Source organism: Episyrphus balteatus, chromosome 2, assembly GCF_945859705.1.
Source record: "Episyrphus balteatus chromosome 2, idEpiBalt1.1, whole genome shotgun sequence".
NCBI lineage: Eukaryota > Metazoa > Arthropoda > Insecta > Diptera > Syrphidae > Episyrphus > Episyrphus balteatus.
Genome location: NC_079135.1, coordinates 23,685,642 through 23,713,568, shown reverse-complemented (window position 1 = coordinate 23,713,568; position 27,927 = coordinate 23,685,642). Strand labels below are relative to the sequence as shown.

Sequence of the window (27,927 nt, the reverse complement as noted above, 5' to 3'; positions counted from 1 at the left end):
ATCTACAAATATTTCCTATAGATTCATTCTAATGATCAAAACTACCACGCATGATCATTTTTATCCAAGTATATTTATTGTCTTTAAATCGAACTCCAACCAGATCCATTTCAAACTTTGCAACTTTAATTTATTTTTGTATCTCAGCTGATTTGATCCATGAAATTGCATATATTTACCATTCACTTTTTTCACGCACACACACTCGAACCAAAAAGAGTAGTTTATTATGCTTTTGCATATATTAACACACATAGTATTTCAGATGGTATAAAAATGTTGTGAAAAAAAAGTGTTGCCAATGTTGTCCGAAGATCGATATGGAAAAAGTACTGAAAATTACTTCAAAAACTCCGCTACCAAAACAGAGATGCAATCTGAATACAAATCATGTTTGCGGTACCTTTTCAATATTCCCAACTTACCATAAAATCACCAGTAAGAAGCTCAAAAACAACTTCCCCGCCAACTTGACGCGCCGGTTGGACTGCCTGATAATAATTATTTCGCCTGCAAAAGAGTAGTTCTTTTCTGTACGGGTACGAGTATCTGAGGTGGGTAATGCATGGTAGGGGTATGCAGAGTGGTATAGCAGTTTTATGGGTAAATTCTTCACAAAAGTTTCTTCAAGTTTGTGTCGGTCTTTCGTCTCGTATGGGATAGCAATACGGTACATGGTCGTATAGTCGTCATATTGGCGTCATAGCATAGACAGACACTACTCTCTTACATTTTTTCTACCATTAGTTTAGTTTGACGTTGTTGTTATGCTGTATTGCTGCTGGCTGTGCCCAATCGATTGATGGTATAGTATAGTTGGAAGTTGTATAGTATCAAGTCGAATTGTTGAGTTGAAGTTGAGTGTCGAGATAGAAAGACTCTGTTTTTATGATAGTGTGTCGTTGTCGTAGTCGTTTGGAGTAGGAGGAGGAGGTTTGAATTTTGAATTTGTTACCATTTTGGTTGTCGGCATCTGAAGCTAACTAAATCAGTATCAGTAACCTAGTCCATCGAGTGACAACGTTGAACGGCCTAGTGATTTGGATTAAGTGAGAAACATACAAAAATAAGTAACACTTTGTGTTCTTGTTGAAGACAAAAAAAGGACCAGCGAAACGAAATCGAAAGTGGGACAAATATCAAACGAAAAATAAAAATAAAAAAATAGTATAGGACTTAAGATACTCTCTTGTGGTACTCCAACGAAATCAATCGTGCGTGTAGATTTGATATAATTATCTAGTGAGTTTTTTTTTCTGTCGACGTGCTAAAGCAGTTTTTGCTGTTTACAGCTCCATAAAAACATAAGATTTGTGCATTTTTTTTTTAATAAAAAAAAAAAGAAGAAAAATTTACATATATCGATTGTTGATTGAAAATAAAAGAAGAAAAAAAATTACAAAATTTCCAATCTAGTGATCTGGTAATCTCTAGTAAGAAGAAAAAAGGAAAGTTGAAAAGAAAATCCAATAACTAGTGCGAGAAAAATTAATTAGTAGAAATCATCGTAATTGTGAGCACGGATTTCTAATTTTTTATTATTGTTTTGCTGTACTACATTTTTTTATTATTTTGCGCGACGCTCTGTGAAAAAGAAGATTTTATTATTTCTTGTGAACTAAGTAACACAAATTTTTTTATCTTGTGGATACCAGTTTTTGCTGAGAGTTGAATTGTTCGCGAAGGAATTTGGATTGAAAAAAAAAAACAATTCTATAAAAATGGTAAGTAATTGAAATTTCCCACTTTAGGGAGCAAAAATGTTTAAATATGAAACAAGGAAATTCTTAGAAAAAAATTTTGTTCAAAGATGTTTTTTTTTGTGTGTTAGTTTTAATTTTAACTAAACATTTTTTTGATTGATTTTTGTATTATTATTTTTTTAACGAATAAAAATTTAAAGTCAAATTTCCCTTTCCTAAGCTTAGGGCCAGTTTGTTCACAGTCGATTATCTTTTAACCAAGGTTTATTCCATAGAAAAATCCTTGATTAAAAGATAATCGATTGTGAACAAATCGGCCCTTAGTTTTTTCAATCTTGAAAATATACAAAAAATTATTTTTTTTAAATTTTTTTCATAAAAATACAAGACTTTAATTTAAAATCGTATTTATCGGTTTCCTTTATTATATTCTTTATTTTATTTTTAATAATTTTTGTTAATATGGATTTATTTCTTTTTAAACTAAATTTAAAAAATAAAACGCTTTTAAAGTCATATCCATTTATAAATTTTTGAGTCAAATCTTAACATTTAAATAAACATTTAAATTTTTTTTATGTTAAATTTTTTTTTACTAAATTTATCATTTTTTATTTAAATACAAATAAGGAATATGTAAATATTAATGGAAATGAAAAAAAGTTTAAAGATTTTCTTGAAGAGAAATTATAAGTTCCATTTAATTACCTTATCTTATAGATACAGACTTTATTGATTTTGAAGAATGAGTATAATGTTTAATATCTCTTAAATATTTGTATAAGAAGATTAAGAAAAAAATAATTAATTTTGAAGTTGAATTTTTTTTTTTCAAATTTTCAAGAAATTTGTATAAGTTTCGACTATTTTTTAAAATATTTCGTTCAATATATTTTTAATAAAATCTAATAAATTTTTAGTATTTGAGATGCTAGAAAGACCAAGTGTAGTTTTTCACGTAAAATAAATTTGAAACTCTTAACAAAATGTTTATGTTTTTTAAATAGTATTATAAAATGCTGATAATTTTGTTATGTTCAGTGACAATCCCGTTTCGCAAATAAATAAACTTTTTAAATTTTTTGAGACTTGGTGTCCGCAAATTAGTGATCTTAAAAGTGAAACAATAAGCAGACAATCCGAAGAGAAATGTTCGCTCATAACAATCAAAATTGTACCTACACGTACAGGAGCTTATGAATTTGGATGTTGTGTTTACCAAAAATGTAAACTCTCTCAAACACTTTTAGGGTAAAAATTTAAAAACATAAATTCAATCTGGGCAAATATTTTTTCAAATCCGAATATTGAGCCTGCATCTAAATACCAAATCTTTATTGCAACAGAAAATTCATGAAATGTTGCACAAATTTTAAACAAACAGCTCATTAAATAATTATAAAGCCTGTAGGGATATTTCTGTAAGGGGTTGTTTGACAAATTTAAAACCAGGCATGGCATGAATGCCAATCAATCGATTTGCAGGCCAAGTTTGGAGATGTGATGCTGTTAATTACCGTAATAGCTTGAAATTCATAGTCTACAAATCTATGGTGCCCCTCTTCTGTTGAAAAAAAAGCAGTAAAACACGAAGACTGTCTCATCTCAAACAGTCTTTGACTAAAAAGACTTCTAACAACAAACAGCAAGTATGGCTTAAAGTTACCGTTCTGGCTACTTCATAAACCACCCTTCGTTTCAATTCAAATTCGATTCGACCTTAATATTGGCATAATTGTTTTCTAGCCTTATTGATTCTGTTGAAGAAATCCATGTTCGTAAAACTTGGATGTTCTTCTGATTTTCGGCCTATTTGTTTATAGATATGAGAACTGACCTAAAAGTTTTTGGACAAAAGTGTTGTCAAAAATGCAAAATAATTTTGAAAAATTACCCGAATTGTACAGTCTTTGGTGATTTTAGCCTTTAAGGTTTTTTGTAAGTTTTCGGACAAAATGGTTTGTCCAGGCTAAGAGCTCATAAAATTTCCATTAAATGAATTCTAAAATCAATGATTGTTTTTTCTAAGACACTTTTATCTTTTTTTTACTTTATTTTGTCACACGTTTGACAAAAACGTGAATTTTATTTTTTCAGCTATCAGTTATTTATCTGTGCGTTTCTTTACATTTGCAATTGCATTTAAAATTTGTATCACATCTTAAGATCTGCGCTTCATTTTGTTCATAATTTCCTTACTTTACTGAATTTTAGAAATAAGTATTAAAAATGTATAATGATACTAATTTTTTTAATAACTGATCTTACTCCGCATTTTTTGTATGTGTTTCAAAAACCATTAATGATGCCTTTAATTGAATAATTATATGCTTCAACATTTTTCAACCACTTTAATATTTATTATTTAGAGTGTGACAAAAGAAACTGTCAACCATAAATTATTTCTAATTTTTCCCCATAATCCTAAACTCAATTAAAAAATTGAACATTAACCAACAATAGTTTTATTAAAACGTTTAGACATCTATCATATTGTCACCTAAGAAACTCAAACAAATTTGACTTCAGAAAAAAAAAAAATTAATATGTAAATATTAAAAAACCTGTGGACAGACTTGGATGGTTAAAATTATATAGATATTGGTCACTGATATCCACTAATACAAGCATACCATGCAACAACAATTTAAATTAAACGAATACAGGTGCAATCCATTAGTTAACTTAAGATATGAATACAACTATCCACCGCCCGAGCTGGTTGTGCTTTTTCAAGGCAGTACACTTTTATGCTACTTTTTATAATTTTTTTTTAAGTATTTTTTATTTCGTATAAGTTCGATTGTGAAGTGGTTTTCCTCCTTTTGATTCAAGTTTTATTTTCATAAAATATATATATTGAATATTTTGTCTCATTTCTTTTTTTTCATTTTTTTGTTTGTTCTTGAATGTCTGAAAAAAAAAATATATATTAATTGCCCTGAGGTTATGCGAGAAACGCACAAACGTGTGTAAACGTATCTGTCGTATATCTATCCTGAGGACAATAGAAAGGGAATATGTTCTGCTTTTGATTGCTAAATGCGATATAATTTATTTAAATTAACATATAATTTTGATGAAATAAAAAAAAAATTGAATGATTTTAAGACATAAAAGAAAAATATTGAAATTGATTTCATACAAACAAAAGAGCTGAGCATCGAACCATATAATTTGGGTAAAATTATTCTACTCAAATTTTGTATAGAAATGGATCAACAAGGAAAATTATATCAAACCAAGGGGAATTGTTTTTTTTTTTTGTTTTTTGTTATTGAATATGAAGTTCCATAATGTTAACTTTAAATAGAAATTATCCAAAATGTTTTCGAGCAAACTTAATTATTGTAGTCATCAATAACAAAAAAAAAAAGAATAAAATATAAAACCAGTTTACCTGATTTAGGATAGTTCTTTATAATTTCGTAGAATTTGAATTTTTGTTGGTTAAAAGATTTATACAAAATTAGGAAACCATAATAAAATCAACCCACGATAACAACAACGACGATATACGTACCATTCATATGCAGGCACCCAATCTTTAAATACAAAGATTAAGCAAAATAAGGTGAGCGTTTGAATGCTCAACTTTAACATTTGCATTTAGGATTCATTATTTATTCAAAAATAAAGAAAGATAAAATAAACTTAAATAGCTTAGCAAAAGGTTTATCCTCCAATAAATTTTGATAATTGTATTAAAAGATTAAAAATACGATGAAAAATTTTCTCCTTTTTAACATAAATTCAAAAAAAAAAAAAAATCTAGCATAATCTGAATTATGCGTTTCAAGAATTTTCGATTTCTCCAAATTGGAATTCCCAATTTAAGTCATTTATACTACAGTCGAATTTACAAAAAAAAGCAAAATATCCTTGAATTAGTTAAGAAGTTAAAACTCATACAATTTAAGAAAGTTAGTTTTCATTTCAGTTCTTACGAAATGCAAAACAAAAAAAAAATGTTTTTCTTTTAAGAAAATTACACTAGTACACATAAGGGTTTTGTTGCCGAAACAAAAATATATTTTTCTGAAGGTTTTCAGTGTGCTGATCTCGAATCCGAAGTCTGGAAAAATTAATCGTCTCTATAGTTTTTGAAATATTATAGGTAATGCAAAAATACGCATTTTTGACTACTTCGAACGATATTCTTTTATGTAAGGAAAATTGTTTTTACATAAACGTCCGATTCGAGTTCAGCTTACCGAAAACTTCCAGAAATTATATCTTTGTTAACGAAAATGAATAAAAACTTATATCACAGTTTAACATTAGTTTGACATCTTAAAAAGGAGATGGCTACAAAATCGTTTTTATCGAAATACTAACGAAAAAATATTTTAATAAATAAATATTTACTTTAACTGACTGCCATTTTGTGTGTACTCAGTTAAATAAAGTAAAATAAAACTAAAACGATAGAAAATATTAAAATAAAACATATTTATTGGAGCTTAGATATTTGCTCAGAAGCAAAAAACTCCAATAAATTGCATTTTAGTGTATATCTCCGCTAAACAAAACGGTCAGGTGGTAGTAAATTGAATTGAAGCTTTTTAAATAAGTACCTCCCTGTGAATTAATTTTTTTTTTTTTTTTTTGATACTAAGTTAAGAATATTTTTCGGGTAACAAGTGCACTTATCATTATGTATTTACTTTTCCACTGGTTACATTTTTTTATGTACTTCAATTTCGCCTCAAGAGTTACTACGTGAATTAATCTTTGCGTTGTTTTTAGAAACTGTAACTATTTTTTAATCTTTTGTTTGATGTGTAAAATTTCAAAATTAAATCTAGAACACTACCACGAGAAATAAATTATGTTGTAAAGAAGCAGAAACTTAACCTTTCTCGGTTAATTTGAAAGAAAAATTTTTTTGAACCATTTTTTTCGACAAGGGGTTAACTTTGTTTTTTTTTCGAAAATAACCAAAAAAAAATTTTTAGAATACATTTTTTTTCGACAGGGGTTAACCTTGATTTTTTCTCGAAAACCGATATAAATTTTTTTTATTTTTTTACCCAAAAACATAGTCCTGTTCAATGTGAACTCATCTCTGTAAACTAAAACTTGTTTTGAGACTTTGGTCCGCAGATATCTGCATCAAAATGTAAGAAAAAACAATGTTTGGGTGGAAATAACTCAGAAACCAAACCTCCAAGAAACTTTTAGTTTTCAGTTATTAAGAGAGCTTTCTTTTGATGTAATCACTAGATGAATTTGGAGAAATTTTTTGTAATACGTTTTTTTTACGGCAAAGGGTTAACCTTGATTTATTTTCGAAAATTAAAAAAAAAAATATACTGTTTTTTAAACCAAATGCATAGACCGTTTATGAAGCAGAGATCAGAAATAAATCTCAACCTTTTGTGAGGTTCTTTAATAACACTTATTTGTTGCCATTTTCAATTAAAGGTCATAAAATAACCTTTATTTTTAGAATAGAAAAATTTCGGTCAAGGTCTGAGAAAAACCTTTATTTTGTATTTTTTTGTTTTTCGGTAAACCAGTGAGATTTATCGTTGAGAGAAAAAAATAAATCTCATCTGCAAATTTATCAATTAGCACATCGGTTTCCTGAAATATTCGAAATTGCATTGGTTGTGCTGTCGTCCCATCGACTCAAATCTCAGTGGAAAGGACATTTTTCATTTCTCAACCATTGATATTTAAAAAAATAAAAAAACAAATCTCAACCGATAATATTTATTTTTGATTTCTTAAAATAAATCTCAAATCTTAACCGAAACCTATTTAAAGTAATGTGGTAACTCTCAGAGGGAAACCAGTTGAAAATAAAGGTTGACTGTTATTTCTGGTGTCTGCTATGAACTCATATCTGTAAACGATAACATTTTGCGAGACTTTGGTCCACAGGTATCTGCTTCTGAATATATCCCCTTTCTTTTTAAATTTTACTAACTATGACTAACGCGAAAGGCACCGAACATATCTAAATTTGAACTTGAGATTTGTTTGCCATATTCTATCAAAAGCTTGAAACACATCTTAAATTAATGCGTCACTTATTTTTTTATCAATCGTTTAAAACTTACTTTTAAAGCCTATAAAAAGTGGCACATACAGTTTCCCAAACCAGAAAAATTGGCTGAAACTATTATTTGTTTTCGGTTATTGGGTTATGATAAGATGTGATCTGTTTTGTGACATATGAAAGAGTTGAGTAAAGAACTTTGAAAATAATTGCCGGTTATTTTTTTTTTTTTCTTTTTAGATGCTTCTTTCTGATATAGAATAGAAATTTTCTTAGAAAATATTTGCTGTAAGTTTAAATATCAGTTTTCAATTACACTTGTCAATATTTTACCCAAAACAAAGTAGAAACTGAAAAAGATAAGATACATTACATAATGAAAGTAGTAACAAAATAAGAGACATAAAAACAAAATTTATCAATCTCAAATGTCCAAAGTTATTAAAGTTGGTAGATTTATTTACAAAATAAACTTTATCTTAAAAATCTCTACGAAAAAAAATACATCTCTTTCATTATATTTTGTTACCTTTTGACATTTACAATCAGAGATAACATTTTATTGAACATTCATCATATAGCATACTTAAATAAAAATCTCCCAAAGCAACAAAATTACCAGGAAATTCAAGTAAACCACCGACTATGCATTTCTCCAGTGTGTTTATCTGGAAAGTGCCTACAACTGCAACCACACACAGAAAAAAAATACTAAATGACTCCTACTTCAACCCGCCGCCATCAGCTAGCCTGCAAGCTCATTCACTTTCATTTGATTTCGTATATCGTCGACGTTGTCGTCGTCAACAGTGAGACTTTCTCTCTCCCTTTTGCCAGCCCACAACTTGCAACAGATGGTTGCTGGTTTAGCAGGTACACTGGCTTCAACAAGCCGCCATGGTATCTAAAATCCTCAAAGTATATATTTTTTTTTTTATTCATTTTTTGCATCGAAAGTTATTTTGCGGATTTGGTTTTTTTGATCTTTTTTTTTTTTTTTTCTTTCTTCAAACTCATATTCGAGTTTATCTGTGATTCCGTGTAACCTTATATGAGCATTAAGGTATACTCTTGTACATGTACATGAGACCATATTTTTATGCTGATTTTTAAAAGAGTGCGAACATATATTTTGTGACTCTCTGCTGTGTGTCTGGACTACCTTTCACTATGTATGGTATATGGTGTGGTTAATAAGCGCTACCAACCAACTCCGGCTTATAAGTCGATTAAACTAAGAAGAGAGATATTGTATCTGTGATCTCGCACTACATAATTTTTTTTCTGCACAAAAGCGCGTTCAATATTGATTCGTAAAAAAAGTGTTTTGTGGTGTTGAAGTTGATACTACTTATATCTCTACTCTCAATACAACAACAACGAAAAAAAAATCACTACAGATTTAATCTTTTAAATCGTTATTCCATCTGGTTATTGAACTTTTTCAACTGAAGAATAAAAAAAAAAGAAAAAAAAAAATACTTCAAGAGATGGATTGATGCAATGTTGTCTATGTGGCGATATGGTGGTATGGTATAGCGATATTGGATATATCAGTTTTCAAATGGCTACTGTGTGTGCTGGGGCTTCAAAACAAATGTTATATGAGACTCTAAGTAACTGTGACAGTTTTGTGTAGGTGACATATTGATAGATGCTTAAGAAATTTTGTTTTTTTTTTTTTTTTTGTATTTATTTTGTGATGTGATGTGTGACATACGAAAGAGTTGAGCAACGAACTTTGAAAATTAAACTGTGGTTGAGGGTAGTGAACTGTTTAACAATCAAATAGTGTCATAATAGGTTAAGAGTTTCATTTTTAAGATACAAAATGGTTTATTTAGATAATTTGTTGGGTATTTAGTTAAGATTTTTTGGGTTAGTTTGATGGTAGGTATAATAAATCAAACAGGATTGTAAAAAACCATTTATTTAATACATTTACTTTTCCATTACAAATTTTAAAAATATTATTTATTGCAATTAAAGAAAAATTGTATTGCAACTGAAAAATATTGGCATTAAAAAAATATTGCAAATAAAAAATTTTCTGCATTGTAAAAAAAAAATAATGCAAAATGTGCATTAAATATTTGTACATATTTAAAATATTCGTCCATTAGGTTCAATATTATATATTGACATAGCTGAAAATAGTAAATATTGTAAGAAATTCGATGAATATTAAAAAAAAATATTTAATGCATTGATTTTTTTTTTCAATTCAGAAAATTTATTTTTTAATGCAAAATATTTTTATTTGAAAAACAAATTTTATTTTCAATGCAAATATATATATTTCATTTGAAATAACGTTTTTTTTTTAATGCAAAATATTTTTAATGCAAATATTTTTCAGTTCCGAAACCAATTTTTTTTTAATGTATTTTTTTTTTTTAAAGTTGCAGCAAATATTTTTTTTTGCAATGCAAAGTTTTTTTTATTTCCAATAAATATTTTTTATTATTTCAAATGCATTCTTTGATAATTGATATTTTTACAACCCTGGAATCAAGAGATCATGTTTATTGAGTTTGCTATTATTTGAAGAATAGAAATAAATATTTGTTTATTTAAAATTATATTTAAGCCAATTTTAAGAGAGTAAAATTTCAAAACAATATTCTTCTATGATTAAATTCTAAAAACCCCCAAAATATCAACAACAAAAATACCACTTAATGTCATCATTCTTGAAATGTCTTAATTATTATAATTTCGTATAGGAATGATACCCTAATTTGGACCGTTACTTCAATCCCTGTTTGGTCTTCAAAATTCAAGTTTTATGATTGACAAACAATAACTCTATTACACCTACACTTGCTGATTGTCCAGTCATGTGATCACAATTTCTATCTGTAAGGTTATTGAGCTTTTTCTTAACTCTAAACAAAAAAAACCGGACTGTTAATATACATTCGACACACATCAAACTAGACTGGTTTTATCTCTAGAAACGTTTCCATTAAATATAACAAATAAATTATTAAAAAAACAAATTGGCAAATCTTTCCAAAATCAATTTCGAACAAAAAGAAATCAATAGAAAATAATCCTCATAAATATTTAATATAGATATTTATAATAGGTATCAATCTATTAAATTTAATTCATTCGATAGAAACGCATAACTTGCACTTTAAATAATAAAAAAAACTAAATAAAATCAATTCCTTTTCCAGAAAAAATGAGGTCCGTGAGTTGATTTAGTTATGAGTTTTTGTTGCTTGGTGTATTAATTAAAAAAAAAAACAGGAAGTTCCTAGTTATTCTAGTCATTTTTTTTAAATTTTTTTGTGCTACAATAATTCTTTTATAACTACGCGCAGACAGAAATTCGAATGGAAGTTGCCAACTGTCTTAAATCAGGTTGTATTTTTTTTTTGTTTTCATTATTATTTTTACTGAACACAACTCAACACAAGACCGTTGCTTCATATATGGGCAATGCAATAAACTTTTATCGTAACAAGGTCAGCCGGTTGCTCAGACGAATGACAATATTTCAACAAATAAAAAAACTCACAAAAAAAATTGTGATAAAAAACAAAGATACAGAAACAACCTGAGAAAAAATTAACAAAGCAAAAAAAAAACTAAACAAGAAAACCAGTAAATTTAAGAGAAAAAAAAGATGTCATAATATTGTTTAAAATAGAAACTGAAACCGTTGCTTTGTTCAATAATAATATTAATTTTAAATTAACAATTAATTTAAATCGAAAATTTGTTCAAGTTTGGATGAGAAAATAAGAACTTGTTCTTTAGAACGAGAAACCTTCAAATTATATATCGAAGTTACTAGAAGGAATTAATTTAAATTTAAATCGATGACAGTATTTGGTTATAAATCGATAAATATATAAAACTATCGATAATTTGAAGTAATCGATTGAAATTAATTTTGATTTCTCGAACTATGAATTGGAAGCAAATAAAGATTTGTTGTTCAACTCAGAGCCTCTAAAATCTACAATCTTATTAATAATTAATTTTTACAAATATTCATATATATCATTTATAAGTTCATATTTATAGTGAGAACTCTCGTTTTCATCGAAAGTGTGTTAAATGATAGTGAAAATTTCCCCCATCATCACTCATCAAATTAAAATTTCTAATTAGTTTGCAATTAATTGCAAAGTTTAATGCGAGTTAATCATTAAAAACTCATTTAGTTTATATTTTTTTTATTTTGCTTTTTTGATTTACACACCAACTACGACAACATGCAATTGGAACAACTTTCTTTCAATTTTATTGACAAGACATATCAACCAACCATCAATCCATGACATTATATACATGCGATTTTTTTGTAGAAAGTCAAACTAAAATTACTAGTTTTTACTTTTCTTTGATTTTATGTACTATTTTTGTTTTTTTTTAATTTTTTTTTTTTACAAAAAAAAATTTAAACAATAAACAAGTCAAAATTTTTTTTTAATAGACACTCAATTAATTTGATACCTAGTGCCAATTTATTACATAATAAGTTATAAGTTGATGTTTAAAATTCGACACCTTATAGTTTTTATAACTTTGTTGATAACTTCCGCAAAAATCAAAAATTATGAATAAATTAAAGATATAAATTGATAGTAATTTATAATAATTTATTATGTTTCATTAGTTTGTGAGAAGGTTTGTTTGAAAAGTTTCTTTTTTCATGATGGTGATTTTAGCTTTTTTACTTGCGATATATGTAGGTAACAAAAAAGTTGAGATAGCATTTTTGCATGACATTACGATGGTAGACAATGCCAAAAAAGTGGGTCCCGGAAGTCCGTCTGTCTGTCTGTCTGTCTGTCTGTAAACGAAGCTACAACCTAAACGGATGGAACGATTGATGTCAAACTTGGTATGTAGTATTATTTGGCGGGTTTTTTGAAATTTATTTTTTTGGACCAAAAATTTCGGTACTTGTCATATACCGATTTTAGTAAAATTGAAATTGCTCAAAAACGGCTCCAACGATTTTGTTTAAAAAATTCAAATGTAAGTTTTAAGACAAGGTCAATCTCCTAGTAATTTTTTTTTTTTTTAAATCATTATTAACGGTACATGCCATAGAATAGTTTTTTTCAAATCCGATTATCTCGGAAAGTCCTTATTCGATTTCAACGAAATTTTTTGTAAAGAAGCATTTATATAATTTTAATATAAGCCAAAAACAAAATTTAAAAAAAAATAATTTTTGGATTTTTAAAAAAATTTTGAAATTCTTTTTTTTTGAAAAATCAAATTTTTGAACTTTTTTGAAATGTTGTTTTTAGATGTTGATTAATGATTTCTACAAAATGGCATACCAATTTTATTTTAAAACAATTTTTCCAAAAAATTAGTTAAAAAAAAAAAAACGGCTCTAACTGATTATTTGATTTCAGATTTTATTTTATTTATTTAAAAAACGAATTTTATTATTTTTTTTGTATACCTATATATAGTATTTGATCACATTTTCCAAATTTCTATATAAAAAGTCTTAAAAATTTAAGCAACTTGAACAATATAAAATATTAGAAACGTACATATGGTGAGAGAACTGAAAACTAGCATATTTTTCAATTAAGTAACTGGTAAGTTGCCAATTTTTCTGCCACGATATAAGAAATACAAAAATATAGCTTTTTGGTTTCTTGATGGTTATATTCATAACTATAACTATAGATAAATTTTAGGGATTATATGGATCGGTCCAACGTAAATTTCGTCTCCTTGTTCTATTTTGATTTTTAAGTTTTCCTTAGCAATTGTTGACAAAATCAAGAAAACAACAATTAGAAACTATTAAATGTTGTCCATAGTTTAAGAATTTTTTTTACACTTACGAAAAACTGGCGGAAACGTTTCGATATTTGCAAGTCAATTCCATTTAAAAATTTATTTTATTATCATGAATTTTAAGTTAGTAAGTGAATTAATGGTAGTCGACTAAATCTGAAGATTCCTAGAAATTCCGTAGTTTTTCGAATGAAAAAAATGCCCAAAGGTCTTTTTGCTACTCAAATAAGACCCGATCAAACATCTTGAGAAAAATTTGTAGTTCTACATTATTTTTAGATTTTGCTAAATCTAGTAAACTAGATAATAATGCAAGAATCTAATACAGAGAAAATAACGCAGGTATATTTAAATAATTTCCAAATACATACATATCAGAAAAATGTAATTTTCACAAGAGTGATTTTTTAGTCCTTAATTCTTGTTACCTAAGATCTTAAATTTTAAAATTAATAATGTCTAGCCACTTTTAATAAAACACGTAATTTTAAAAAATTTAATATCTTCATTATTTTCTTATTTATTTCGAAATTTATGGAGTGAGTTTAAAGAATTTATTTTGTGAAAATTCCAACAAAAAACTATAAAATACATACTTTTAAGTGCTTTCAAAAAATCCAAAAATAAAACCCTGTTAGTTTAGCGAGAAAAACAATTTTTTTTTTCGGTAAAAAAATGTACCTACTTTTGTATCAGTTTTTGAAGCAATATCAAAAGAAACAAAATTTCACAAATTTTAAACTTTATCCCGTTTGTTAAAGAGCGAATATTTGTTTGATATTTAATTCTTGATATAATTTTATAACAAATCAAAAATATTACTCAAAAATTTTATAATTTATAATAAAAGTAAGTAAGCAAGTAAGATTTTATAATTAAATCCGAAATATCCCCTTCTTACAAATTTAATTAAAATTCACGAGATTTATAATTTTAGATTTACAAACGGGTATAGCTTCTTTCTTTTATTGACAATGACAAGCATTAAATTTAAAAAAATTACATTGAATTCAAACGATCGATGGTAATCTAAATCACATCCAACTTCTGACGTAAAAATGACATCAAAACAAATCGATTACCATGACATAAATAAGCATAAGCAAAGCACACATCTTCAACTTTTTGTGGAAAATGTTGAAATAGGTTAGTTGTTCTGTTTGTTTATTTTTTTCTCTACAGCAAAGATGTTCCACAAAATAACGAAAGCCAAAGATCACACGAAATTAACAAATGATATGAAAAACATGTTTCCATATAATTATTGCTTTAACGAACGATGGCATACATCAAAAACACATCTTTATGTCGACTTTGCCACTTCAGTGAGCATGAGCATCTCATCTTTTTTTTCTAATGCCATTTATTGTGATCTTTTTTTGCAGATGAGTGGTTGTATTTTTTTTTTTATTCTGCAAAATAAAAGTAAAATATTTTTAACAATTTTCCACAATTGTGGTTTATTGTTCTAAAAAAAAAAAACTAAATAAGATGTAAAGTTCAATCGCATTAACTTGCCATCTATGCTTTTGGTCTTAAACAAAGTATAGTAAAATTGTCTTTCGAACCTTTGAATCAAAGATTCACAATTTTATTTTTGTTAATCTATTAGGTACTTCTCTAAAAAAAAAAGACATGAACGAAAACAAAATAAATACACTCAAGGACTCCAAAGAAATCTCAGGTGCCCGTATAGTACAATCTATTTATTATGTATCATTGTGTGTACCATGTACCTATCAAAAAAAAAAATCTGTGAAAAAAATCAACATGTTTTTTTTTTTTTTTTGAAAATGCGTTATCGTCCAAACAATCATATTCATTGTACCTATACAGCAATTGTCTTCTAGTGGTTATGGTTTGTTATGATGGCCGCAAAATTTAGATACGACATGGCAGATTGTTGTGGTTTGTTTTTAATAGAGTTTAATAAATCTCAAGGCGACTCTGACTGTAACATGTTGAAAATGTTAAAAATATGATAATTTTATTGTACGGATAACCTAGTTCTGTCTTTGGGTTTGTGGGTTTTATGCCTTTGGGATAATTTTTTTTTTTTGTTTTAACACTTTTGATGTTGCAAATATTTATTTTGTTTTAGGTAAAGAAAAAAATAAATTAAATTTTTTAAGCAACATTTTTAAATTAGTGATAGTCAATCAAAAATTTCGTTTCGCAATTTAATAGGGTTTGAATATTACGATAGTTAATCTACAAATTACCTTTATTTTTATTGCCTTAATTAAAAAATCTAATAATTTGATGTTGAAGCATAATCTTTGAATTTTTGAATATAAACTGCGTCTAGCACTTACCATAGCTAAAAATAAATATTTATAAACAAAAAGTCTTACAAAAATATTTGAATTTTTAAGCACATTTCATTTTTTTTTCTTGTTTCAAAGTTTTGTGTTTAAAATTTATTTAAATTAAAATAGAACTATTTTTAAACTAACATTTCAAAGTTAGAACCAAACTTGTGTTGTTGATTTAATTTTTTTGAATAGCTTAAAACATAATAATTTACTAAAAAGATCAAAACAACTTTTAATTTTGAAATTTAAATTTAAACTTTATTCAGCTTAACTTAAAACAACACTTTATTATCAGTTTGTCTGTCAAAAATGCTTTCGTAATATATTTAAAAAAAGTCGAATAAAGTTTAAAGGAGCACTTTTGTTTGGGTTTTGCGTACCATATCGGTTAAACACATATCACTGAAAATGTAACAATGAGTGCTAGAATTTTTCCTAGTGGCATAAATCTGTATCTCGTAAAGGAAAAATTGTTTGCTAGTTTAAATTAAGTAAATTAAAACACCTAAAAAAAATCGCTACGCTATGATAAAAGTTTTAATGTTTGCCTTAAAAAAGTATAATGTGGTTAGATGGATCCGTACAAATTTTTATAAATCAGAAAGTTAGCTTTACCTAAGCCAAATAAAGTCTATCTACTGTCAACAATTTTTTAAGACGTCATCATATTTTTTTAATCTACGATTGATTCCCTGTTTTTGTTAGCATTCTCTAGAAAAATTAAAAAAAAAAAATTACATTACGCATACGCCGTAGTGAACTTTACAGAAATCCAATTTTATTGTTTTTGTAAAATGTTTAACAAAAATTTAAAAATAATTTTAAAAACAATATTTTTATAATCTTATTTAAATAATTTAACTCGAAAAAAAAATATTTTTTCAAGACCTGCATCAAATTAGCTCACCAAACAGAAATTGGTTCAAAACAACAATAACTAAAAAAAAAGTAAATTTTCGCCAAATACGTTATATTTTTCGTTCTCAGATTTTTTGAGAAAATTTAAAATCGAAGTTTTGTTAGAATCACTACAACTATTATGTACACAAAAGAGAAATCGTTAGACATTTTCGAAAAAAAATTGCAATACCTCGAAAACGTCATATATCAGGAGGTATCCGTGTTAAAGATTAAATAAACCAATACTTGCCATGTGTTACTCTGACGAAAACGCCCATTGCGTTTAGTTTTTTTCAAAAAACTACAAGGTATTGTAGTCAAAAATTGTAAGTCCAAGAAATGAAATTTAAAGAAATTTCATTTCCTTAAAATTGGTCAAACAACACAAAAATGATTATAAATAAAACAGCATTGTTCAATTTATTTTTACGGTTTTAATCAAAAATAATTATCTACTTCCGAATTCAACTACCATGATGAGATGTTATTAAACAATAAAACAACTTTGAGTTACAAATCGAGTTCAAAAATATTATATTCAAATTGATTTCAATTGATGCTAGGTATGGTTTTAATCATTTCAACTTTAAATCTGAGAATAATAAAAAGAAAATAACTTCAGATCAATGTTACTGCCCGCCAAACAAATTAACCATATTTGTTCATAAGTATAAGAACAAGGTCAACAAGATATTTATACAATTGTTTAGTTTTGACCAAGACTTCTATATGAATGCCACAATTTTTTCTGACAATAGTAGAGCGAATCAGTGTGGTTGTAAGACATTCATTCGACTGTTATGGTTGGAGATACTGATTATAAATATTACCATTCCGTGTTATGTGACTAAGAATGTTGTTGATCGAATTACTATGCAATAGTTTTTTTATATTTCCCTGACCAATAATAACGCCCATATTTTGATTAGTCATGGTCTATGTAGTGTAGATACTTGTTCAGTGTAAATATGTTGATTTAAGAGTAAAAAACTGGTACTTATCCGCAATTGGTATTTATTTATAGAATAGTTAATGCAATGCTTAACCTAAAAGCCTTGATGAAAAGGGAAAGGTTTATTTCCGTCATATGGAAATATATTCCCTGATTTTTTTTAACAATTTCTGTTCTGTTATCTGTAATGAAAAAGTGTTTTTATATTCTTCTGAAGTTTTCTAGAAGAACTACAAATCGCGATTTGTTCTAGCTTTTAAAAATAAAATATTATTCACGGTTTTACTTGATATTTGAAAGTTTTAATATTAACCACAAATTAACCTTCAGTAAAAATTTATTTGATATAAATTTTCTAATTTAACCTTTTAACATAAAAAATCTTATATAATTCACTAATTAAATTAAATCTACATAAAAAATCAATTAGTTTTTTAATTGTCTAATAGCATTTCCTGTTTGCAAAAAAAAAAAAAATCTTTAAAAACGCAAATTTTAATTAAAACTACAAAATCTAGTTCAATGTGGATCATAAATTTCTCCAAAACACATGTTTATCCACAAAAATAAAAAAAAAATAAAAATTTTATGCAAAAAAAAAATTATTATGCACCATGCGGGAACCTGCCCAAAAATTCAACTTCCTGAATAAAAAAAAAAAACTGATTTAAATTTGCGTCAACAACAGCAGCAGTGTATGTTAATTTGGAGAAATTTTCTTAAATCACGAATTTGCCAATGGACAAATTTCATAGTTTCTTCTTTATTCATAAAAAATAATAAAAAAAAAAATCATTTCTACCTTTTTTTTTCCTGTGGAAGCAGTTTTCACTGCATCGCCAGTATATAATTAAACGATTCGATTGGAACTAATATACCTACTTTCAGCTCTACATTTAGTTCCGACATGGAACTTGAATATGATATAGTCTATAATATGCAGTCAGCACAGGTGGCTTGGCTATTTTCTGTTGCAAATTATAACGAAAGAGACCGTGGCATTGCAGAATACAAATACAGATATAATTCTCAATTGAATACCTATGAAATGACATTGAAATATTAATACGTTTTCTAAAACACCAACGAATAAAAATATGATTGGAATAAAAAAAAAAAATATTTCATTTGATTTCAAGATCACTTTCTCAATTGATTTTCAAAACATGTTTTTTTTTTTTTTTTCTTTCTATGCAACCACGTTGGCAATGAATAAATTAAAAATTTATTTAAACTCTACGTGTGCAGTTCAATGAACACTTCACATTTTATTAGGAAATCAATACATTACATATACTATACTATACATAGATTGGAGAGTTTGATGAATTTATTTTAGTTTATGCCATTTGGTAGAGAGAAGTGAAAGTCAAAATACATATTAAAAAAAGAAATTCTGAATTTATTTTGATAGAAGCAAGTTTTATTGTTGTATTCAGAAGAAGAACAATATGAAAAAAAAAAAAATATTACGTATACGCCATAGTGAACCTTATATTTAAAGAGGTAGATAACTTATATATAACATTTTTGAGACATTCAGATATTGAGATAAGGAAAATTCATACGATATTTTTTGAATATGGTCTATCTTTTGATGTATTTTTTTTCGAAAACTTTCTCTCAAACTTTTGATTCAATTTTCAACGCAAAATACATACAAAGTGATATATAAAAAGAAAGGTCTCTTCAAGCTCTATTCATGTGTGCAAACCAATAGATTCTTGAAGGTTTGGTTCCTGAGATATTGTTTACCAAACATATTTCTATATGCATGCAAACTACAATTTAATCATGCATTAAAAAAATGCCCAGCAGCAAAGGGGCTTACTGGACTATGTTTAGAAAAATAAAATTTTCAAAATCGTTTGAGTCATTTAAAAAAAAACACTAATTTTACACTTATAATAATAAAAATAGTATGCGGACTAAATAAACAAGACCCTAAATCCAAATTTAAAAGAATTATAAATATCCTGTTTTTGAAAATTTGATTTTGAAAAAATAAATTTAAAATTATTTTTAAAAAATCCAAACAAATTCCCATGAAAAAATTTAAAAGATGATTGGTATTTCTTAAAAAATTGAAAAGATGATTGGTTTTTCTCAAAAACGGCTTAAACAATTTTGATAAAAATAAATAAGGTCCTACAGCCTCATTTTCTTGTTAGCGAAATCATTTGACAAATCTTAATTTTTCGAATTTTTTAAAAAAAGGTTCAGATTTTGTTGAGAAATCATTTCAAAAAAGTAGTAGTTTTTTTAAACTTTGTTTTATTATGTCAGTCAACATTTTTTTTTTATTGTAGCAAATTCTTTTTTGAAATTTTCTACATGTAAAATAATTTTTTTTTTAAATAACGGCTATAACAAGAAATTTTATGGCATACTTTTTTTTGGAGGTCAAAACTACTTAAAGATATGTTTTTGTGATTTTAAATACAAATACATATTACATTATTTTCAAGTTTTAATTAAATTTCTTATAGACTAAAATTAAAAAATTACTTTCTGTAGTAGTTTAAGCAACTTTTAATTATATTTGGACATGTGTTTCCTAAATCAATTGAAATCACACAAATTAAAAACTAAATAAAAAAGGATATCAATACCATTTATCGATACACGGATTGGAGTTTTTATTTTTATCAAATTAACCCTATAAGGTGAACATGTCCATATTAATGTTGTTTCAGAATAACAGAGTAGTATAATCAACTTAATAGTTTGAAGAAAACTCTCATATATTTATCATGATAGAACGTTGTCATTATAATTTTATATTCACTTTACCAAAATCAAATAAATGTTAAAAAAAAACGTGCTTGATAACAGTTTCAATAAGAAGTTTGTTTGGATCAGAAGGTGTTTGATGTATTTACACAAAGTCTTATTTCTTTCATTCTATTTTTATGTGAACTTTGTACACTCTAAAAATGTAAATCTAACTAAACTAATTGAAAAGGTGTATAAAGAAAGTGATTCAGCCACTGTGTACTTTATAAAATTTAAACAAAATTTTTTAGATGACTTTTTGCCAACACATCCTGATACTCCTGTTTCAATAATTTCTTGTCTTAATAAAACTAATAAAACAATAAGAAATGCTATTCTAGTGGTTCAGGCTCTGGTGCATTTACCTTCACACAGTGACAAAGCTTTGGGAATTCTCCTTGATAATATTAAAGTCAGGAAATTTATCATCATTGCCTCTGATAGTTTTGAAAATCTTAAGAAGAATTTTATATTTTTCAATAAACAAAAGTTTACCAGAATTCTTGGAGTAGTTGAAGACATTTCTTATGCATTCTTTCCCTATGCTGATGATAAAATCAAAACACTTTCAAACCAAGGAAATCTTCCACAACCTTTGAAAAATTTAAATGGCTTCACTTTTCGTACAACTATTCAAACGGATATTCCTAGAACTTTTTCGTACATCGATAAAAAAGGACGAGAACAAGTTGGAGGATGTTTTGGTCAATTATTTGCAACTTTTTTACAATTTCACAATGCAACTTATAAGAATATTCTTGAAAATAGAACAACACAATTTATTGCACCAGCAGTTATAAATGCAACTTTGGAAAACAAAATTGATATCAGTTTTAATGCATATCCACAAAACAAATTGGAATGGAGTTATCCTGTTAAAACGATAAATTATGTTATGATGGTTCCAATTAATGGCTACGTCAATTCAAATGAATATTTCAAACGTCCATTTACTTTATCTGCATGGATTTGTATTGGATTTTCTTTGATCTACATAACACTGATGAAAATTCTTTTAAATAAATTTCTTCAGAAACCTTTAGAAATTTGGCATTGCTTAAGTGAGACATTGAAAATAATTTTGATGTTATCACCTGAAAAACCTATTTCGACTGCTTTCCGATTGCATTTTCAGATCTTTATCTTTTCCTTCATTATTGGAAATATCTATGTGATTTTCTTCACATCATTTTTGACAGCTTTTATAAAAATCAAGCAATTCAACACTATGCAAGATTTGATTGATAATAATTTTCCAATTCTAAATCCTAAAGAGTTTTTGAATTTATATGTAATTGTTGATCAAAGGACCTTCAACAAGGAGCTTCAATCTATGAAAAATACCACCTATGCATTTACACTTGGTGATGATAGAAGAGATTTTTTAATAAACATGCAAACGGCTTTGGTGAAGCCTCTATTTCGAAGGGCCGAACAAATATTGTCATTTTACTTGGTCGGCTATATTTTGCCATTTCATTCACCGTTTAAGGACATTTTAAATGATTTCATTTTCAGAGTTAAAGAAACTGGGCTAATGAAGAAATGGGATGCTGATGTTGTTTACCAAGCTTTGTTGACTGGTTTTAGAATTGATATTGACCGAAGTGCTGGTGAGAACGCGTTGCATGTTGCGTTGACTTTGCGACATTTTGAATTTGCATGGAAGTGTTTGGCGATTGGATGGATTGTATCTGTGTTAGTTTTTATCGGGGAACGGTTTTGGAGTAGTTTTGGATTTTATCTATTTGCTAAAAGATTTAAATAAATGTTTCAAAAGTATTAAATGCGTTCATTTTTAATAAAAATAAAAGTCACAACTTTCACCGGATATTCATAAATTTTACCTCCTTCCATTTATTATTCTTTGTTTTTTGTTTTATATAGTTAACTCAGCGGAAAAAATTGTTTAAACTTTTTATGAGACATTTATTTCAAAAAAAAAAAAAACAATCAACTTAACGCACCATGGTGCGATGAATTTGTCATAAAAATATGATGGAAAAAAAAATATGCAATCGCACGTGGTTAGCATTTTAATGAATTAATTTTTTTCAATTCCAATGAACGGTTTCCCATCATCAACCTGTCTGATTTATTTATTGTTTTGTTTTTTTTTTTTTTTTTTTTTTCTTTTTGTTTAACTTTAATTGTACCTCAAAAAGATTATAATTTTTAGTACTCGTACTATTGCGGTAAAAAAATATAATTTCTTGTATATGGGTAATTACAGTTATGACAATGGGAAAATACCACCATTATTGTGAAGTGAGGGTCAAACAAATGAGGACAAACATGTTCTTTTATTATGACGGTCATCATTTTATGTATTTGGAAATAAATTAGTTAGAAATGCAATGAAAGGTCGATTAGTTGGCTTTTGGTGGGTTTTTAATAAAAGTTCTTTTCAATGTCAATACCTTTTACAACATTTTAAAATGTCTGATACCTATTGGCCTTTTTTTTTGCTTGTAATGCAAGTTCTAGAGGCTAGAGTACTCAATGTACCCATTGTTTTGGGAAAATGTATCATTTTATTACAACGAGTTTAAATTTAAAAAAAGCGAATTTTCCCCACCTCCCTATTACACACATTCTAGATGTCCATACGGTGAAAGTTTTCGATTATGGTTATGACTTAAACTATTTCATCAAAGATGCGTTTTTTTGATATCGATAAATTACTTCCTCAGTCTATTATTAAATACCTCCTGATAGTTATTTTCAAATTATTTTAAAATGGTTTAAATCCGGTGTTCAAAATATAAATGCTGGTGTGTACAAGTCTTCTTTCTGTTTTCAACGTTTTTTCATATTTTGACTAACAATGTTTTGTTTGATTTCTTCATGGTAACACAGCTTGAAGTCAAAAAACTAAACGTATAATAGATTTGTAATACATCTTTTTAAATAGAAACTATAAAAGTTTGCAATTTAATTTCACCCATAACAAAGAATTTTTAGAAGAAACAAATTGAAAATCGTTGTAGCCGTTTGTTAAAAAAAAAATAAAAATTTTCAAACATATTTCAGAGAAAAAAGAAAAATAAAAAAAGAAAATTGTATTTTATAAATAGTGGAGTAACAAAAGCTCAAAAATTGGCAATATTAGGGAACCCGGCCGAACAGCTTAGATTTTGATGATCTTTTTTTTCAAACGTCGGTAATTAAAAATACTTTAAAGTCTATAGATTAAAAATTGCCGGTGTTGCCGTTTTGATTTTTTAAATTTAACTGAAGATTTTTGTGTACAAAAACAAATTTTTTTCAAAAATTTTTCTTAAATTTCATAAATTAATTGATGCCAAAAGATTGTCTAGGAAATTCAAGGAAAAAAAATATATGGGAGTGAGGGACAATCTTAAATAGTTCAAGCGATAGATGCAATTTTCTTATTAATTGACTTCAAACACAAAAAAAAATATTTGAACACAACGGCAACACCTACAATATTCAAATATACATTTTTTAAAAGCTAGAAGCTTAGTCATATATGTAAAATTAAAATTAAGTTAATTGAATGAACGGCTTTTGAAAGAATGGTAATTGAACTCAGATTTTTGAAAAAAAAATTATTGAAAAAATTTTAACATGTCGTTTTTTAAACTTGGTCGTAATATAAAATGCATTTATTTTCAAATTTTTTTGGCCGCATTTATTATGATTTCAAATTATAAAAGAAAATGTCAATATGTATTACGGTTTATGAAAAAAATTAAAAAGTATTTCATTTTCGAAGAACTTTTTTTAATAAAAGTTTTGAAAAAAAATGTAACTTATTTTTTTTTTAAAGTTCAACATCTAAACATAAAATTATTTTTTATTCATTTAATAACCCTTACTGTTGAAAGTTAAATAGCAAAAATTTAAAGTTTATTTCAATGCAAACATTCATGCAAACATTCAGTTTTAATAAAAAAAGTAATTTTTCATTTTTTTTTTTTCAAAAGTGTGATATATTTTACCTTTTTTGCTTCGAAATTCAACTGATAATATTTATGGCCAAAAATTTTTTTTAAATAAATTCATATTTTATTAGAAAAAGTTTGGAAAAAAGTCATTTTAAATTTTTCTAATAACATTTTTTTTTTTAATTCTGAGTTTGAGGACCATTTTTTCAAAAAGTCTTGATTAAATTTAGTGGATTTAAATTTAAGAGATATAATGAGCTTCTGGATTTTTAAAAATGTATTTTAAAATATTGTAGGTGTTGCCGTTGTTTTCAAAATATTTTTTTGTGTTTGAGGTCAGAATGTTAGAAAATTGCATTTATCGCTTAAACGATGGAAGATTGTCCCTTACTGCCTTTTATATATTTTAATTAAATTACCTAGAGAATCTTTTGCTATCATTTGTTTTATGAAATTTAAGCAAAAAAATGGTTTAGTTAAAAAAAAATTAATTTTAATTTTAAAAAACAATACGGCAACACCGGCAATTTTTAATCTATAGACTTTAAAGTATTTTTAATTACCTACGTTTGAAAAAAAAAATCGTCAAAACCAGAGCTGTTCGGCCGAGTTCCCTATTAATTTGCTTTAGTTACTCTACTAAAAAAAGAAAATATTATTCGAGAAAAAAAACACAGTTTCATAAAAATTCATTGTTGTCTTCTCAAAAAATGTATATTTAAGGTCGCCAGAAAGATTTTACTCACATTTTAATTGATATCAGTTCAGTCGTTAACTAGAAAGTCAGAAATCAAGAAAACGGTTCTATGATTGGTACCATTTTTTTTTTTTATTATTTCAAAAGTACAATGTTGATTGTTATCTAAACCATTCTTTTTCAAGGCAAATCTTTTTACGTTGACTGTTAATTCCAAAACTTAAAAGACAAAATCTTGACTCAAAACTTACAATACTAGCTCTAATTAAATATGACTTAAAAGATTCACCTGAGCTTAATAACCACAACTTCAGCTAAAATAAATTATAAGATTCATCGATTTTTAAAGCAATTTGTAATTCCTGTTTAACTAATTTTTAAAATAATTTAAACCTTTTAAAGCATCAATTAGCAACTAATTGAAATATTTTACCATTTTCAAACATCACTTTCATTAAATTGAAAATTAAAATTGTCCCAGATTGTTGTCTTGGTCATAAAAAAAAAAACACATTTTACATCCTTAAACCCACACGATATCAAGTTTTCTTTTTTTATTTTCAAAACTACATTGTTTTGAAAATATTTGTGTTAACTTCCTTTTTGGCCAGGATAATAAAAATGACATAACTATACAACGCCTTTATACAACCATTAAGACAAACATTCCTGATTTCTACTATACAAGTATAAGCCGGATAAAATAACAACACTATTAGGCTATTAGGAAGAAAATGTAAATTTCACTTATTGGATAGTTTTTATTTTTTTTTTTTTCCTCTTTTCTTGTCTAACTACAACAACATCCGCAAAAGGGAAAGCTATTTCACTAATTTCATGATTTGTGTTGGAGGTTTGACTTGATGACATTTTATCACTGTCACACAAAAGTGCAAAACCACTCTTCAACTTCGTAGCAGTGTATAGGACATAGTCATCAGTGTCTTGCTTAAAGACATCGGTATCGGTGACGGTGGTAGAGAGTGTTGGTTGGTGGCGTCAACTTTAAGTGCGACAACTTTAAACATTGGTCATCTAACTGATTTACATACATTTTGCAAATTCCATTAAAATGTATATCTTGCTTAAGCAAAAAAAGACATAAGATAGGTAATTATTTGAATTTGATGAAGTTCATGCAGTAGCCATGTTCATTAATTATTCTATAAAATTAAAGTGATGTTCATCGTATATGAAGTTGACTATAAAAATGAGGATGATCTTTGATGGTTTGTATTTATTCAAAAGGTCAAAACATGCATACTCGTTTTGTGAAAACTTGCATATGACAATCAAAATGACAAATAAATCATGTTTTTTTTTTTTTTTTTTGAGTAAATAAATGTTTAGTATTTTATTTTTATTTCATGGAATAGACCATAAAACCATTGAATTAATCTTCACAGAGATAGATTATTTTAAACGATTATGTCAACCATGATTTTAACACATAAATAGTAATAAAGTTAAGCATTTGCCTTAACTTAAGTTACATAACAATAATAAACTTTTTTTTAACTGGTGACAATATTAAAACCACGAAGCGCATTTCAATATTTTTTTAATACCTACCAATTAACGATGCCAAGACGAACTTTTGAAACTTTTGGCAGGACAAATGCTTTGTTTAATACTTTTGTATTTTTTGTAGGTTTTTATACAGATATCATAACTATTAATTTATCTATTAAAGAATACAAAAAAAAATTATTGCAAATGAAAAATACTTGCATTAAAACAAAATATTTATTACAACTAAAAATATTTAACATTAAAAATAATGTTATTGCAACTGAAAAATGTTTGCATTGGAAATAGAATTCTTTTGTATTAAAAAAATGTTATTGCAAATAAAAAATGTTCTGCATTGAAAATAAAACACAATATTAATGCAAAATGTAGGTCTTATGCATTAAATATTTTTTTTTTATATTCGTTGAATTTTTTACAATTTTGACTATTTGGCCTAACTATAATTGAAATAGCAAACATATGGTTAAATAGCTAAATTTGTAAGAAATTCTACGAATATTAAAAAAAAAAATTTAATGCAAAAGTACATTTTGCATTGATATTGTTTTTTTTTTTTGTTCAATGCAGGAAATTTTTTGTATGCAATAACATTTTTTCTATGCAAAATATTTTAATTTGCAACAAATATAATTGTTTTTAATGCGAATATGTTTTTTTTTTAATTGCAATAAATTTTTTGTTTAGTGAATATTTTTGTTTTCAATAAAAATTTTTTTTATTTGCAATTAATATTTTTTTTAAATTTTTATTGGAAAGCACATGCCATAAAAAACAAAATGATTTTTTACAACCCTGGTTTTATACAACTTTGATCGATAACCCAATTCCAATATCGTGAAGGTATAGCTATCCTTATTTACAGACCAAAAGCAAAAAAAAATTACTACTATCAGCTGCACTACGCGAATGTGGAACGCGTTAACAATCTCTGATTTTAAAGCTCACAATTACAAGTGTAATATTCAACTCTATTCATCATATTAAGGGTAGTTAAACCATTTCAGTGCGTAGTTATTATACAAAAAATACATGCAACATAAAATATTTTAAGAAACTTTTTTTTTTTAAGATTTATAACCGGAAAAAATCATACTTCGCCAAAAAAAAATTATTATCATATTTTTATATATTTGTTGTTATCTAAAAGATAATCTAAATTGGCCAAGTCCAGATCAATTCCGCATACCATCGAACCTTTTTTAGTTAAATTTTTCTATTTTTATGTCACAATGAATCATTTTTTAAATCATTAATAGTTTATTTTTTGTTAATTTGGACATCTATAGACTATTTTATTGGTTATGCTTGTGGTTTTGTTAAGGAAAACAAAAAAAAAAAAATTTCGCA

General features: G+C 26.5%; 1 protein-coding gene across 1 annotated transcript in view; it reads left to right on the top strand.

Annotated features, from left to right (window-relative positions):
• Positions 1 to 852: 852 nt before the first annotated feature.
• Positions 853 to 27,927, top strand: part of LOC129910491 (probable chitinase 10) — a 53,599-nt gene continuing 26,524 nt past the window's right edge. The window contains exon 1 of the mRNA XM_055987894.1: positions 853 to 1,724. Within this exon, the coding sequence (XP_055843869.1) occupies positions 1,722 to 1,724 (3 nt within the window). The 5' untranslated portion in view covers positions 853 to 1,721. The remainder of the gene's footprint in view (positions 1,725 to 27,927) is intronic.